Raw genomic sequence first — 17,400 nt, 5'->3', positions numbered from 1 at the left:
TGGCCAATTCTGGCATTTAAATCCCCAGCCAACAGCACTGCCGCTGCAGGCATTTGATTCATTAGCTCATCGACATATGGAATTCAAACAAATAGCCAGCACGTGTAGACACAAAGTCAGAAAAGCTAAAGCACAGAATGAACTCAGGCTTGCTAGAGAGGTTAAAAGCAACAAAAAAGGCTTTTATGGGTATGTTCGTAGCAAAAGGAAGAACAAAGAAACAGTGGGGTCACTCAGAGGAGAAGATGGTGAAATGCAAACAGGGGACACAGAAAGGGCTGAACTCCTCAATGCCTTCTTTGCCTCAGTCTTCTCCGATAAAGAAAACAATGCCCGACCTGAAGAATTTGGAGCAAATGATTCAGCAGAGGAAACACAGCCCAGAATAACTAAGGAGATAGTACAAGAATACTTGGCTAGTCTAGATGTATTCAAGTCTCCAGGGCCAGATGAATTGCATCCAAGAGTATTAAAAGAACTGGCAGATGTGATCTCAGAACCACTGGCAGTCATCTTTGAGAATTCCTGGAGAACAGGCGAAGTCCTGGCAGACTGGAGGAGGGCAAATGTTGTCCCTATTTTCAAAAAGGGGAAAAGAGAGGACCCAATAATTACCGCCCAGTCAGTCTGACATCAATACCAGGGAAGATTCTGGAGCAGATCATTAAGCAAACAGTCTGTGAGCACCTAGAAAGGAATGCTGTGATCACCAATAGTCAGCATGGATTTCTGAAAAATAAGTCATGTCAGACTAACCTGATCTCTTTTTTTGACAGAATTACAACCCTGGTAGATGAAGGGAACACAGTGGATGCAGCCTACCTTGATTTCAGCAAGGCATTTGACAAGGTGCCCCATGATATTCTTGTAAAGAAACTGGTAAAATGTGGTCTTGACTATGCTACCACTCAGTGGATTTGTAACTGGCTGACTGACCAAACCCAAAGGGTGCTCATCAATGGTTCCTCTTCATCCTGGAGGAGAGTGACTAGTGGGGTGCCACAGGGTTTTGTCTTGGGCCTGGTCTTATTCAACATCTGTATCAACGACTTGGATGATGGACTCAAGGGCATCCTGATCAAACTTTGCAGATGACACCAAACTGGGAGGGGTGGCTAACACCCCAGAGGACAGGATCACACTTCAAAACAACCTTGACAGATTAGAGAAATGGGCCAAAACAAACAAGATGAATTTTAACAGGGAGAAATGTAAAGTATTGCACTTGGGTAAAAAATATAAAAATAAAAATGAGAGGCACAAATACAAGATGGGTGACACCTGGCTTGAGATCAGTACATGTGAAAAGGATCTAGGAGTCTTGGTTGACCACAAACTTGACATGAGCCAACAGTGTGACGTGGTAGCTAAAAAAGCCAATGCAATTCTGGGCTGCATCAATAGGAGTATAGCATCTAGATCAAGGGAAGTAATAGTGCCACTGTATTCTGCTCTGGTCAGACCTCACCTAGAGTACTGTGTCCAGTTCTGGGCACCACAGTTCAAGAAGGACACTGACAAACTGGAATGTGTCCAGAGGAGGGCAACCAAAATGGTCAGAGGCCTGGAAACGATGCCTTATGAGGAACGGCTAAGGGAGCTGGGCATGTTTAGCCTGGAGAAGAGGAGGTTAAGGGGTGATATGATAGCCATGTTCAAAGATATAAAAGGATGTCACATAGAGGAGGGAGAAAGGTTGTTTTCTGCTGCTCCAGAGAAGCGGACACGGAGCAATGGTTCCAAACTACAAGAAAGAAGATTCCACCTCAACATTAGGAAGAACTTCCTGACAGTAAGAGCTGTTTGACTGTGGGATTTGCTGCCAAGGAGTGTGGTGGAGTCTCCTTCTTTGGAGGTCTTTAAGCAGAGGCTTGACAACCATATGTCAGGAGTGCTCTGATGGTGTTTCCTGCTTGGCAGGGGGTTGGACTCGATGGCCCTTGTGGTCTCTTCCAACTCTATGATTCTATGATTCCAGCCAGTCCACCCCGAGCACCAGGGGAAACCGAGGCATGGTGGAAATGTCCAAGGTGCGCACCTCCCGGTGCTGCTAGTGACACAGGACCAAGGGCTGAGTCTCCTGAGTAATGGCACCCGAGCACAGGAGCCGTCCATCAATTGCCTCCACCTGTACCGGTTCTGGCTTGTCCTGGAGTGGCACCTGATGATGGGCAGCGAAGGCAGAGTCCATATAGGAGCGGGTTGCCCCTGAATCTACCAGAGCGTGGGTGAGAATCCAGGGCCCGCCAGGGAGGTATAGACGCACCAGAACCATGAGGTGTTGCAATTCCACCGGTGAGGACACATCATGCAATGTCTGGGACCCCAGATAGCCTGGGCCATCGGCTACTGGGGTTGGCCATTTCCTTGTGGCTGGCGTTTTCTCGGGACAGGATTGGGCATAGTGTCCACTCCCGCCGCAGTAGAGACACAGGTTCCCCTCCAGACACTGAGTCTTCTCTGAGGGGGAGAGGCGAGGCTGCGCTGCCCCGAGCTGCATTGGCTCCTCCAGCGACTTGGCTGTGGCCGTGAAACTGCTGGGAAGGACCGGAGCTGGGAGCCGGGAGTGCTGGCAGCCCTGAGCCTGGTGATGGTCCTCCAACCGATCGTCTATCTGCAGGCTCCGCTGAATGAGGGTGTCCAGCGTGGCGGAGCGATCCATCATGGCCAGCTGGTCCAGTATCTCATCTGAAAGCCTCTCGCGATACTGGTCCTGAAGGGTGGAGTCATTCCAGGACAAGTCCTGTGCCAACAGCTGAAATTCTGTGGCGTAGGCGGCCACTGTGGACTTGTCCCGTTTCAACTGCCGAATCGCCTGATTGGCTTGACTCCCCTTGACTCCCCTTCTGAGTGTTGCCGAACGCGGTTTCCAGATGGTTGCAAAACCCTGTATAGTCTGTCAGCAAGGGAGAGTCTTGCCGGGGCAGCAGCAATGCCCACTTGGCCGCCCGGTCCTTCAGCAAGCTGTTCAGGAAGTGCACCTTGGTGTGGACATCGGGGAAATTCCGGGCTCGCCCCTGAATATACAGCTTGGTCTGGGCAAGAAACATGGGAAAGCTGGCCGGGGGGGGGGCGGGACCCATTGAATTTCTCTGGCAGGGCCACTGGGTACTTGTCAGAAGCTGGGGTGTCGGCACCAGGAGCTGGTAAGGCGTCCAAACGCTGCTGAAGCGCTGTACCTGCATTGCTCAGCTGCTGAACAGTGTGGGTCAAGACCGGTTTTCCTGAGCCAATGCCACCAGCGCAGCCACCTGGTCAGCCATGGCTTCTGGTTCCTCTTGAACGCACCCCAACGAAGGGGGAGTGCGGATGTGGCGGGAGCAAACTGTGCTGCTCCCCTGGGTTAACCGAGAGGCTAAATCCAAGTCCGGTCCGTGGTCAAAGGTGCAACGTGGAGGCAGTCCATAGTAGCTGAAGCTGGGTGCAGGGCAGGGAGTTGGGTGAAGTTAGGAACAGGCTTGCAAGCAGGGAGCCAGGGCGGGTCAGGAGCTCAGGCAGGAACTAGCAACCAACAATGTTGCTCCCGCAACTTGAGACTGGGGCTTTCCGGCTTTTATCTGCCCTGAGGCAAAGGGCGGCCCCGATCCTCTGGTGACTCGCCTCTCTAACCCTGACCCTCTGCAGCTCAGGAGTGGCTGGATCTTCCTCCAGCAGCTGAAAGGCAAAAGTCAGTCTGTCAGTTCCTCAGAAAGGGAGGGCTTCTCCACCTCCGAGAGTGCAGAGTGGGGGGCAAGGAGGGCAGGTCTGAGTCCCTGCTCTGGTTCTCTCCAATACTCACCTCTGGGGGAGGGATGTGCAACCGCAGCACATCTGCAAAGAGAAGGACATGGGGACAGGTGAGTCCGTCCCTGAGCACCTGACAAGGCTATTCCAATATTTTTCTCCTGGATTCCAAGTCCTACGGCAGGGGAGGAGGGACATCCCAAGCCTTGGGGGCCAATCCTGGCCTCCTTCAACCAGAATGTGGCTCCCCAGGCCAGGGGTAGGCAAACGAAGGCCTGGGGGCCGGATGTGGCCCAATCGGCTTCTCAATCTGGCCTGCAGATGATTGGGGAATCAGCATGTTTTTACATGAATAGAATGTGTCCTTTTATTTATATCTGGGTTATTTGTGGGGTATAGGAATTGGTTCACCCCCCCCAAAATATAGTCTGACACCCCCCCCCCACATGGTCTGAGGGACGGTGGACTGACTCACGGCTGAAAAAGGTTGCTGCCCCCTGCCCCAGGCTAACAAGATGGTCAATCTCCGGTTCCACTCCACCCTTTTAAAATTGAAATATCAAAACAGATCCCATCTTTCAGAGCATGTAAACCACATGAGTGGAAAGACCGCTGCTCCATGCACAGAATCAGGACTATACTTCTTTCTCTCACCTTTAAAGTAAACCTCTAAGTAACAAAACCGAATTGACCCAAGCCTGCCTTCCTCCGTCAACCTCACCTTCGCTCTTCAAGCCAAAAGACAACACCTCCCCGTCCCCAGGTGAAAACACCTGGCCTTTCATTGGTAGAGCCGCCACAACACCAGTGGCGTTTGCCTCACGGGGACTGACTGAGCGGCCGGCGAGATGCTTTCAGCCTCAGACACTGGGCGGGTTCTGAAATGGTCATGCAGGCCAGATTCACGATGCTGACGGGCTGGATTCGGCCTGCGGGACATAGTTTGAGGACCCCTGGTCTACACTGACTGGCAGCAGCTCCCCAGAGTTTAAGGCAGGGATTTCGTCCAGCCCTTGCAGGAGATGTCAGGGGTTGACCCTGGGACATTCTGCATGCCAAGCAGATGCTCTAGGGCTCCCCATATTTCCCTGCACTTTCAATGCTATGCTATTAGCAACCATGGAGATTCCACCTGCCTCTTTCGAAAGGATAACACTCCCCTGGTCAATAGTAATAATAATAATAATAATAATAATAATAATAATAATAATAATAATACATTTATACTCTGCCCATCTGGTTGGGTTTCCCCAGCCACTCTGGGTGGCTTCCAACAAAATATTAAAATGCAATAGTCCATCAAATATTAAAAGCTTCCCTAAACATAATAAGAACAACCATCCATTTTCAGTCCTTTGAATTAGCAATTAAGCATTTCTGGAAAGGGAAATGGCATACTTTTGTTCCATGTGTAAGCGTGCATAAGAAAGTATTACTCATTTATGATGAGATTGGGATTTATTTCTTTTGAACTTCTCTGGGTTCCTCCTTGGCAGCCAGTGCGATTATTTCAGCAGGGCTAGAACTCAGGACCCGCTGCCTTGAGGGACACCTAAGAGCAGTTGGGCAGGGGAAAGGTCTCCCTCGGGAGGTGGGGGACTCTCCTTCCTTGGAGGTTTCTCAGCAGAGATCGGACGGCCATCTGCCATGGATGCTTGAGCTGAGATTCCTGCATTGCTGGGGGTTGGACTAGATGACCCTGGGATCCCCTCCTCTCTCTCCACTCCTGAATTCCAGGAGGAGCTTCCTTGCCTCCTGCAAAGCCCTCTTCCCTGCAAGCTCTTCCTCTGGTTTCTGGCCAAGGGAGGGAGATGCTCAGAGTCCAGCCAAGAGCCTCACCCCCAAAAGGATATCTGGGCGTAGCCAGGGGGGCAGCTCTCCCTCTAATTCCATTAAAAATGGAACAGACATCTGGGCAGCTGCCCCCCCAAAATGCATAAAAAATAATAAGAATCTGAGAGAGGGCTGAGCTGGAGGGACTCGGCTTGGCAAGGGTTAAAGGGAAGTGAGCTGCCTTCCTAGAGAGGACAGGAAGCAAGGGGGGGCAGGTCCTCCAGAGCCAAGGCCCCTCCCTCCCCAGTCCTTTCCTGCTTTGGGGTCTCTCCTGCAAGGGCTGCCTCGCTCCCCCCTCCCGGGATCTGGTGAGTCTCCTCTCTCTCCCCCCAGAGGGTGCAGTGGGGAGACGGGGGGGTCCCAGGGCTGCAGCAGGGGAGGGGGCCTGGGGGGCCTGATCTGCTCCTGCAGGGGGGGGGACCCCAAGTCAGGGAGGAGGAGAGGGTCCTGCCAGGGAGGGGCCAGGGCTGCCACGCTCTCCTTCCTGCAGATCAGAGGATCCCTGACTTCCACAAAATCTCCCTTCTTTAAACAAAGGAGTCCCTGGGACTTTAACTCTGTGCGACGTCGCTCAGCCTCATTGCACAACAGAGGAAACATGTGCAAACGATTTTCCAAAGCTGGACAAAGAGGTGGACTAGCCCCCCCCCAAAAAAAAAGGTGGGAGAGAAAGAGAGGGATCCCAGCCCACAATCTGGCTGCTGCACTGGGGACCAGTTTCGCAGTGTCTCCCAGGGCAGCTCCCCACGGAGGCCACTGCAGCAATCCCCTCGCACCCAGAGCATGGCATCCCAGGACCACATCCTCTCTGCCCCAAAGGGATTGTTGCTGGCAAACCAGCCGGAAATGGGTGCTGCTACTCACTGAGCCTCCAGGGATCTTGGCATCAATGACTGTGTGTGCGTTAATAATAATAATAATATAAGAATAAAAAATCACCCTCCTAAATTTCAAGGGAGATGTCTTTGGCCCTGCCCACTTGGCCCTCAGGGGGTTGGCCAGATACATACCTGGCCCTCAGGGCAAAGATAAAGGGACCCCACCCCAGAGGTCTGTCCTGAGAGCGGGAGAGAGTCCAAGTGCAAGAAAAGGAGACAGAAGCAGGGGAGTGGGGGTGGGGGGAACAACACCTGAGGACCCCCAGGTGAGGACCCCCACTAGAACCAAGCATCCATTTTTCACAAGATAGAAACGACTCGTTTGTCAGTAGGTTCCGACGTCATCAATTGACTGGAAGGATGGAGAAACCAGGTTGATTAATCTGACAGAAATCCCTTCCGTTGCCTCCACATTCTGCATTGCTTGAAGGCTAGAGACTTATTTCTTCTCCTCTTCCTCCTCCTCTTTCTTTTCAAAATGATAGCTCATGGTCTGGGATGCGGTGAAGTCCAGCCCTTGTTCCTAGCAAGACTCATCCATGCTTCCTCAGGGAACCATTTCCCCTCCTGTCCTACAAATTCTGTAACAGAACAATGTATTTGCTTTGTAGGATTTGCTGCAGCTTCTCATTTAGATGGACAGAACTTGTTAGAAGACCAAAGGGTTCCTTCTGATCTCTCAGAGGCTTCCTGAGAGCACAGATGGATGAGCGAGACTCAGCTGGCCCTGAAGCAGGAAAAGGCCATGACAGCCAAACTGGGAGCAGTGGGGGATTCTGGCAAAACCCAGTGCAGAAGATTCTGGGTGAGGAGGACACCCTCTGCTCAGAGGTGCAGAGCCAGCAGTTGAGGCAGTTCTGCTGCCAAGAGGCCAAAGGACCGCGAGAGGTTTGCAGCCGACTCTACCACTTTTGCCATCAGTGGCTGAAGCCAGAAAGGCACACGAAAGCTGAGATGCTGGACCTGGTGATCTTGGAGCAGTTCCTGACTGTCCTTCCCCTGGAGATGGAGAGCTGGGTGAGGGAATGCGGAGCAGAGACCAGTTCCCAGGCGGTGGCCCTGGCCGAAGGTTTCCTCCTGAGTCAGGCAGAGGAGAGAAAGCAGGTGAGAGAGACTTTCCTCTGGATACTCCCAAGGGGTCCAAACAGGACAGAGAACATCCCATAATGGTCTGCCGATGGCCCATCCTTTTTCTGGGAAAGCATCCATGGAATGAGATCTCACACCCTTCAAGTCTTTGTCATTCTCTTTCTAGTATTTCTCACCATTCTCTGTTTTAAATCCTTGTTTCTTTCTCAGGGAAAGGATCTCTTTGCAGAAATGGACCTGGATTCCTGTGAGGCAGAGAGGCCTCCGTTGGACACCAGAGAGAGGCCACTGGGTAAGGAGGAAGGTGGGTTTTCTCTATCTGGTCTCATTCTCTTGGTTTCCCAACTCATCTGAGGGTTATTTTCATCTTGTTTTGGAGGGAAACAGTTGGGAACAAGGGTCCAGAAGAGGTGAGATGTATTTCTGCACAACAAACATATGAAATGGGCACAAACGTCTAAATGCTCTCAGCAGGAAAGGCTTTCTCAAAGGCCCACCTGTAGTTAGAGATGCCCTGTTTCACCTGTCAGAGAAGCAGGCACTCCTGGTGTCCTTTTTACATTTTTTCTCTTGCAGGTGGCAGAAGGATGCCGGCAAGACCTCCTGATCCATCTTTTAATGGGGGCAGAAGGGAAGCAGCAGCTGTGGAACCAGATCAGGTCAGGGGAAGCTGCCGTGTGGGGACAGAGGCTGAGGGATGGAGCAATGGCTCAGAGCTGAAGGAGTGGAGGTGGAGGAAGGATGAGCGGTCAGAGGGAGAAGAGGGAGAAGCCTGGGAAGAGGAGGTGTCAGAAGCTGAAGGGGAAACAGGGCATAGTGAGCTGGGAGACTCTGTGGCAGAATGCAGTGCAGAATCAGAGGCAGAAGAGGAAGGATGCGAGTGGGAGAAGAAGGTCGAGAGGCAGAGGTGAGTCAGGAGAAGGAGGAGCCACCGGTGGCTCCCTCTCCTTCTGCCAGAAGCCACCCTCCCTGCTTGTCTGTCAGAGCCAGGAGACCCCCTGCAATGCAGGAATCTCTGCTAGATCATCCAAGACAGATGGCCATCAAAAACAGGCTTATTTTATTTTTAGATTGATAACTGAATGCAAAAATTGGTTTCTAAGCAGTAGACAAATGAGAACAAACAGTGGCCTGGATTCACCTAACCAGCCCCATCTACTGCAAAATGGGGCCTGCCTCCCATTCCTCCCCCTCCCCATTCGTCCATGAATCCCTTGAATTTGGCTCTAGGGCATTGGGAGGGAACTCCCCAGAACAGCCCAGGAGGAGAGGAGAAAGTGGATCCTTCCATTGGGGAAACTGGAATGCTTGCCTAGGCAGAATGACTTGAATAACACAAGGTGGAGTACAACCTATTTGCACAAAAACGAATACCCATAATTTAAACTTAGAATAAAATAAGCATCCATAAATAAAATGTGCAGCAAAGCAATCCTATTGAAACAACACCGCAATTTACAGGAAGGAAACAACAGAGCATTGTGGAGCAGATCATATTTCTGCTGTCTCAGACATTTCCCTTTTTCTTTTAGGGTCCAGTGTGCTTTGAAGATGTCGCTGTTCGTTTCACGGACGAGGAGTGGGCGTTGCTGGATCCTGACCAGAGAGCTCTGCATAAGGACGTCATGGAGGAGAATCGTGGGATCGTGGCCTCTCTTGGTAAGGCTCCCTGTGCGATCGTCATATCTGCCTGTAAATTCAAAAAATACCTCTATGTGACCCACCTCATATATTTTCACAGAGCTCAACCGTGGCCCCTATAACACCTGGGAACCTAACACCCCCACAATAAAGAGTATCTTACAGTTTTTTCTTTGAACAATCTTCCTCAAATTATTCCTTTTTTTACCACGATTGGGCTGGTCTCAACTGCCCATGCCATCTTTAATGTCAGCTTCAGAATTGTTAGGAAAGATAAGTAGCTTCAGGTTTTCTGCTTTTGTTTTTGCTGCTGTCAATCTTTTTTAAAAAAAATAAATAATAATATTTATTACTTTTAGAGTTTACAAAAAAGAAAAAGAAAGGAAAAAAAGCACAAAAACAATACAGTACAGTATATGAACAATACAAACCCAACCTAACCCCATTAAACTAAACACATAAATGAAATAAAACAAAAACAATTTAAAAACATTCCTCCTTTTCCATATTCTGTTAGTGCTTTCAGAACTCACAGGGTTAAAGAGTTCTGTGTGACGTCCCTCAATTCCTGTCGCGTGACTCAGAAAGAGGGAGGAGTTGTTTCTCACTGTTCCGTCTCTGTTTCCGAGGGAGACGGTGGCCATGGCTGCTAGCAGCCCAGGAGAATCTGAGAAATGCTGAGCTGTAAATATTCTGCTGCAATAAAGGACTGATAAATAAATAAGCACACTAACGCTTCGTGTGTTTGGATGGTTTTGAAGCAACAGTTGTTCCGCTGTGTTTTACTCTGCAAACTTGCGGCTGCCGGAGGAGGACCTGAGCAGAGGTCGCAACGGAAGAGTGCCGGACAGCCATAGAAGGAGCTGCGCTTAATTGGGGTCGTAAACCAATTAAGCCTAATTATTCTAACAGGTTATGGACCTAATTACCGCTTGTAAAACTGTTGCTGGAGGTCTGCTGGAACGCTTTGAGGTCAGCTGGGTCAGCTGGAGGTCGCTACCGAAAGCGGAGGTCTGCGTTCTGAGTTTTGTCTGATGCTGCATTCTGAGGCAGAGGAGCTGACGCAGAGAGCAGCTGAAATCGCTTCTCCAAAGACAGGTGCTGGAGGCTACTGCTATGTGAGTAAGCTGGGGCACTGGGGGAGAAGATGGCGCAGTTCCAGAAGCATGGTTTTGAGCTTAAGCTACCATGTGAAAAGCTGACGCGCGAAGGCTGGCTGCAGTGGAGCTTCCACGTAGAAATTCTTCTCGTGGGGACAAACCTTTGGGAAGCAGTACAGCCACAGAGAGCGGCTGGAGCAGCTACAGAGCTGAGTAAAGCTGAAGAGTGTGTGCCAGCTTTCCTGGCAGAGAATGTAAGTGATGCGCTGAAGCCTATTGTCCTAGATGCTGAGAGGCCTGAGGTTGCATGGCTAGCACTCCGTGAGGCTTGTGAAGCAGGAGTGGAACGCCAGAGCCTAGACGCGGCTGCATCAGAAGGGGAGAGGCAAGATGGCGCTGGGCACATTATTGAGAGCCAACACACAGCTGAGGGAAGCTGTGGGCCCCCAGAGGGGGCAGAAGGGACTATTGCTGGCAGCTGTACTAGTGCTGCACCGTGCCTGTGTGAGGAGCCAGGCCAGGAGCCGAGCGTTGGGAGCCCTTTACCCACCAGAGGGGGTGCAGGAAAACGTCCTGGGAGCCCTAAGAGCAGTGGGGGGGCAGTGAGCGGTGAAAGCTCAGAAACGGCTTGTTTTCCAAAGGCACCCAAAGGTTGTTTTCGTCGTGCGCAGAGGTCTGGGAAGCTGCGGAGAGCTAGACGCTTCAAGGCCGGCCACCTGCGAAAAGTCAAGATAAGCCCCAAAGAGTTGCGTGGGAAAGCAGAGGCCAGTCCGGTCTCCAAGGCAACAGAGGAAGTTGCTTCTACTGAAGCTGACAAGGTCCTGAACAAGGGGGAGTTGGTTGACGTGGCAACCAGAGAAAACTGCTGCAGACACCCAGAGGGAGGGGGCAGCGAGACTTTTGTTGCTATGGCAATGTTTGAGGACAGCTCTGAGAGAGACACTGAACTAAGCTTTGTAATCGACTCTGCAGCTAACCGCAACATGGTTCCAGAGACCCCTGCAGTCGAGATGTGGAATTGCACGGCAGTTCCAGAGGGACAAACTGTTAAGTTCGCGAATGGACAGAGAACTAAAATTACTAAGTTCGCTAATGCCTATCTTTCTGTTTTGCAGGAACAGATGCAGTTTTGTATTGTTCCAGGGGTGCATCACTGTTTGTTATCTGTGCCTTATTTGTTAAAAAAGGGTTTTCAGGTTTGTTTCCAGGGGGATTTCTGCACAATCTCCAGAGAAGGAAGACGCCTTGTCGAAGTGAGAAGGGGACAGAATGATCTTTTCATTCTTAAAACGTCTCTTGGGGGTGAGGGGAAGGTTGAGAAAGCACAAGCGTTGCGTGCTACAGTTCCCAACCAGCGTGCTACAATTCCCGCTCATGTCACGTGTGCATGCGCATGGCATAGGAGAACGATCCACAATCCTTTAGAGGATTTGCAGACGTTGCCTGAGGTTGTTGCAGGTTGCAAAATTAAAGATTGTGGAAGTGCCATTAATTGTGACACTTGCAAGCAGGCAAAGATGAGAGGGTGCAGTTACCCAAAGGTGGAACGGGTAACCACTAAACCTTTTGAGCTGGTACACATAGATCTGTCCAATTCTGTCCAAGAACAGAGTCTAGGGGGGGGCAGGTTTCTGCTAACGATTCTGGATGATTTTTCGCAGAATTCCTGGAGTCTTGGTCTCAAATCCAAGGAGGATGCAGTACAGCTGATCAAGAGCTGGATTGAGGGGGTGGAACTAAGGTTCTCCACCAGAGTGAAAGCAATCATCAGTGACAGAAATGCTAAGTACACTGGTTCTGCTTTGCAGCAGTTCTATCAACAGAAAGGGATACGTCACACAGTTACTTCACCCAATCAAGGGGGGGTGGCAGAGCTGAGGAGTGGAGCTCTGGTTAAGGCTGCACAGGTGTTGCTGAAAGAAGCCAGGTTACCTCCTAAGTTTTGGCTGGAGGCAACTAGGGCTGTGTCCTTCACCTGGAATCGTGTCTACAACTCACTGGTAGGTGACACACCGTACTCTTTGTTGAATGGCAGAAGACCCCAAGTTCACTTTCTGCGCAAGTTTGGGTCTCCTGCGCTTGTCCCTGTGCCTAAGGTTTTGCAAGGGCCAGATGGAGCCAAAGTCCAGAAAATGATCTTCTGTGGGTATGAGCCAGAAGCCCGTGCATGGCGATTTGCTTACCCTTCAGGTGATCAGAGTAAGGTGCTGATCAGTAAACACGCTGAGTTCTGTGAGGAGGGTGTAAAGTCAAAGTCTCCTGTCAGGCGTGATGTTCTCTCAGAATGTCTCTCTGATCCAGAAGACAGTTCTGATGAGGAGGAAAGAGAGGCTGAGGCTGCTGATGACGACCAGGTCACTGACCAGGGTCAGGAGCAGGATGGGGCGTCTCCACGAGTTGTTAAAAGAGAGCCCAAGAGTGAGCCTAGTTCTCCTGTGAGTGTAATGGAGAGGATTCGAAGACGCTTTAAGTCAGAGGGGGAATCCTGTGATGCTGAGGACACACCTGCTGATCGCGGTGAGTCAGAGGAAACACCTGAGTTTGTGCCTAGGCGATCCAGTCGCACAACGAAGGGTATTCCACCTGAGAGGTATCAGGCCACAGGTGCGTGGGTAAGTTTCGCACAGTGCGAATCTGAGAGTTGTGAGGTTGTTCCACAGATACCCAACAGGTACGCCAAGGGAGGGCGCAAGGCATTGGGGATGGGATTGATCACACAGAAGTCTGGAGAGGTAAACACCCAAGTCACCTCAGGAATGGAGGGAAGAGGGGGTGTTAGTGCTTTCAGAACTCACAGGGTTAAAGAGTTCTGTGTGACGTCCCTCAATTCCTGTCGCGTGACTCAGAAAGAGGGAGGAGTTGTTTCTCACTGTTCCGTCTCTGTTTCCGAGGGAGACGGTGGCCATGGCTGCTAGCAGCCCAGGAGAATCTGAGAAATGCTGAGCTGTAAATATTCTGCTGCAATAAAGGACTGATAAATAAATAAGCACACTAACGCTTCGTGTGTTTGGATGGTTTTGAAGCAACAGTTGTTCCGCTGTGTTTTACTCTGCAAACTTGCGGCTGCCGGAGGAGGACCTGAGCAGAGGTCGCAACGGAAGAGTGCCGGACAGCCATAGAAGGAGCTGCGCTTAATTGGGGTCGTAAACCAATTAAGCCTAATTATTCTAACATATTCTATCCTTCATTCCCTTGTTTCCTCGACTTCCTTACACCTCCCTTTTTGTATCCCACTTCTAGTATTTGTTTCAGCAAATCCTTTCCATCTTTATTTTCTGTCATCTTATAAATAACATATTCTTTAACCTTTTTTCCCATTAAGGGAAAATTACTTATATGTACTTAACTCCTTATATCATTTGTGCTAAATCCATAAAATGTCATTCCATCCTTTTTTCTAACAGTCATTACTTTAACAATATTTCTAAATAAGCACTTTAAATTATCCAGTAATCTTCCACTATCTCCTCTCCCTGGCTTCGGATTCTGCCAGTCCTTTCTGTCAGTTCCATATAGTCCATCAACCTGGAGATCTTATGTCCGAGGCTCTTAAATCTTTTCCAAGTCCCTTCTGCAGATCTTCTTCATATTCTTCGATACTCAGGAGCAAATCTCGAGAAAACTCCAACCTAGCAATGCTTTTATTCCTTCTGAACACTTCAGCCAAATTTCCATAGTTCAAAGTAAAGTCCATAAAGAATTTCAGGACGTATTTCAGGATTCCTCCAATTCTAGATGCCCCCAAAACTTCAAACTCCTCCAAACCCAAGCCCGTGTCCAAAAAGTCAATCAATCCCTGGATAGAGGGATCTTTCCAACTTTCCTTCTTCGATCCAAGCCGGGATCCAAACCTCAAAAATTGACTTTTGCTAGGCTCAATCATGAATGACCTCGATTTGTAGTCCTCAACTTACTTCTGAGAAGTTAAGGGTCCCGCTTGTACAGCTTTTAAGTTTCACAACAACAGCTTTCTCCTTTTCCTCCACCATTTGTCCTGCCAAGGTATGTTCCTGTGCCAACTCCTGAATTGTTTCTGTATTGGTACTCACTTTTTGACTCAAATTAGTCACTTTCTGTTCCAAGTTGTCAATTTTAAATATTGTGTCCTCTGTCTTTTTATGGAGCTGTTCCAGCATATAATTTATCTTGTGTAATACAGTCACAATAGCTTCTCCTATCAACATTTTGAAAAGTCCAAGGTCAATCTCTGGTTCTCAGAATCTTTATCTTGCAGCTGGAGTTCTCTCTGTTTCACTCCTGCAATAGTTTCACATGCTCCCTCTAGAGGGAAACAGTTTCCACTTATAACAATTCTTTTAAACACGACTCAAGCAAATAACAATAGCTTCAATTTTCGGTTACTTTTTCCTCCCTTTTTTTAAACGCAAAGGAGGACAATGGAAAGAGTATCTTTCTTATTAGCTAGCTGTCAAATCTGTTCTGTCATTGAGCATTCCCCGAACGTCATCTGGCAACCCTTTTCCAGGTTCAGAGCAGTGGCAATTTAATTTTCACTCTCCCCTGCAGGCACACTAAATCCAAGACTTCCCCCCCTCTTCTCCTGCTTCCAAGGGGGGTTATGTGGTTTTGTCCGATGGAGATTTAATCCTTTGTCGAAAGCTTCCAAAGACTTTAGCTTGTGGTGTCTTTGCTTCAGTCTATTTACAAAAGCGGAAGGCGGACTTCCTGTTTAGAACCTTCCCGCTTTGGTGCCAAATTAAAGTATTTCAAGATCCAATTTTCCGTTTTACTCAGGGGTAGTTGTTTAAAATCCAATTGTCCACAGGAAAAAGTCAGCGTTCTCCGGCAGTGGCAATGCGGCTTCACTCCGTGAAAGAAGCGGTTGATTCAAAGCACCGCGCCACTCACCCCACGTCGCTCCGGATCCCCAAAATAGGGTTTCCCCGCGAGTAGGGGAGGCGCAAAGGGTGGCAGCCGAATCCCAAGTTCACAGGCTTCTCCCGCCTGTGATTTCAATGGGTCTACGCCTTCGCCGTGGCGGTCAGACCCTGCTTTTCACGGAGCAAGTTCCTCCTGATCGGAGGAGCTCCGCCATTGCCGGAGGCGCCAACCCAGAAGTCCCTTGCTGCTGTCAATCTTGGGTTGACCAAAGAGACGACTGACATTGGAGATGGAGGGGATGCCATGACTGGACCAAACAAAATTCATCCCAGAGAAGAGCTAGACTTATTGAATCTCAGGTAGAAGTAGCAGTGGTGGTGGTGATGATGATACAGTGGTACTTTGGTTTACAAACTTTCCGGAACAGGACTATTCTTAAATCAAGGTACCACTGTAGTAATAATAATAATAATTTATATTTATACCCTGCCCATCTGGCTGGGTTGCCCCAGCCACTCTGGGCGGCTTCCAACACACATATAAACATGAAACATAAATAATAATAATAATCTGATCCCATATAAAAAGAACATTAACTTTAAAATAAACAACTTCTCCTAGTGGCCGAAATTGTGGAAACCTTTTGTGAAAAGTGTATTTCTGAGGTTTGAGAGCTCATAACACCCCCACTTTTGTGTGGTGTAATACCATAAAATTATATAGCATGAAGTGAACCAAGTTTTTAGTTCTGCAGCTGTAATAATGTGAAACCAAGACTGAATTGTTGTCTCTGTTAATTGGGCTTTATTGAGGGGTTGCCTTTGATTAACAAGTTTCTTTAGTCGGCCCCATAGATTTCCGATTGGGTTAAATTGTGGGCTATACCCAGGCCATTCCAGCAGTGAAATATCATTATCTTGAATGCACCTTTTGCACACAGCAGCAACATGACATTGAGCTGAATCCTGTTCGGTATCTGGGAAAAGATCACCTGTGGAACAGTTCGGTTTGGGCTCACATATTTCATTTATGCATTTTTCCACATTTATATTCCCATTAATGATGCAAATTCTGCATTTTTGATCGAATTATCTTTCCATTGATATATAATTTTATGACATTACTCCAAATGAAGTGGTGTTATAAGCCATCAAAACTCTGAAATACACTTTTTTCCAAAAGTCTTTCACAATTTTGACCACTGCTTTATATAAACAAAGCAACATTCAACAACTCATCCGAATCTCCTATTAAACAAACAACACAGGTAATGAACACACACGCAACTCCCTTCAGTTCTTCTCCATTTGCTCCTGAGGCTCTAATAATTTTTTTGTCCCCAATGCAGATTGTGATGAATTGGAAATCGAGAACAAAGGTGACCACGAAAAAATACCCAGAGAGGAGAAGCCACAAAAAAATTTGGAGTGTGGAGAAAGCTGCAGTCAGAGCTCCAATTCCACTTCCCATCAACAAAATCTCATTGGAAAGAAACTCTATCAGTGCATGGGATGTGAAAAGAGCTTCAATCATACCTCCTCTCTCAATTCCCATCAAAGAATTCACACAGGCGAGAAACCCTATCAGTGTGTGGAATGTGGAAAGAACTTCAGGAAGAGCTCCTCTCTCACTTCCCATCAAAGAATTCATACAGGGGAGAAACCCTATCAGTGTGTGGAATGTGGAAAGAGCTTCAGTCATACCTCCTATCTCGCTTCCCATCAAAGAATTCATACAGGGGAGAAACCCTATCAGTGTGTGGAATGTGGAAAGAGCTTCAATCATACCTCCTCTCTCAATTCCCATCAAAGAATTCATACAGGTGAGAAACCCTATCAGTGTGTGGAATGTGGAAAGAGCTTCACTCATAGCTCCGCTCTCACTTCCCATCAAAGAATTCATACAGGGGAGAAGCCCTATCAGTGTGTGCAATGTGGAAAGAGCTTCACTGATAGCTCCACTCTCACTTCCCATCAAAGAATTCATACAGGGGAGAAACCCTATCAGTGTGTGGAATGTGGAAAGAGCTTCAGTCATACCTCCTCTCTCGCTTCCCATCAAAGAATTCATACAGGGGAGAAACCCTATCAGTGCATGGAATGTGGAAAGAGCTTCAGTCAGAGCTCCAATCTCACTTCCCATCAAAGAATTCATACAGGTGAGAAACCCTATCAGTGTGTGGAATGTGGAAAGAGCTTCAGGCAGAGAGTCAGTCTCACTTCCCATCAAATAATTCATACAGGGGAGAAGCCCTATCAGTGTGTGCAATGTGGAAAGAGCTTCACTGATAGCTC

General features: G+C 48.7%; 1 protein-coding gene across 1 annotated transcript in view; it reads left to right on the top strand.

Moving 5' to 3' along the window:
- LOC309368831 (uncharacterized protein) overlaps window positions 1–17,400 on the top strand; it is a gene marked incomplete at its 3' end in the record, with an annotated part of 138,170 nt that overhangs the window by 81,144 nt on the left and 39,626 nt on the right. Inside the window, exons 3-4 of the mRNA XM_081909137.1 lie at window positions 8,100–8,182; window positions 9,056–9,182. Coding sequence (XP_081765263.1) covers window positions 8,100–8,182; window positions 9,056–9,182 — 210 coding nt within the window. The remainder of the gene's footprint in view (window positions 1–8,099; window positions 8,183–9,055; window positions 9,183–17,400) is intronic.

The sequence above is a fragment of the Podarcis melisellensis genome (genome assembly GCF_964234715.1).
Source record: "Podarcis melisellensis genome assembly, chromosome: 4".
NCBI lineage: Eukaryota > Metazoa > Chordata > Lepidosauria > Squamata > Lacertidae > Podarcis > Podarcis melisellensis.
Note: the sequence above shows the minus strand (reverse complement) of the source record. Positions and strands in the feature narration are given on the sequence as shown.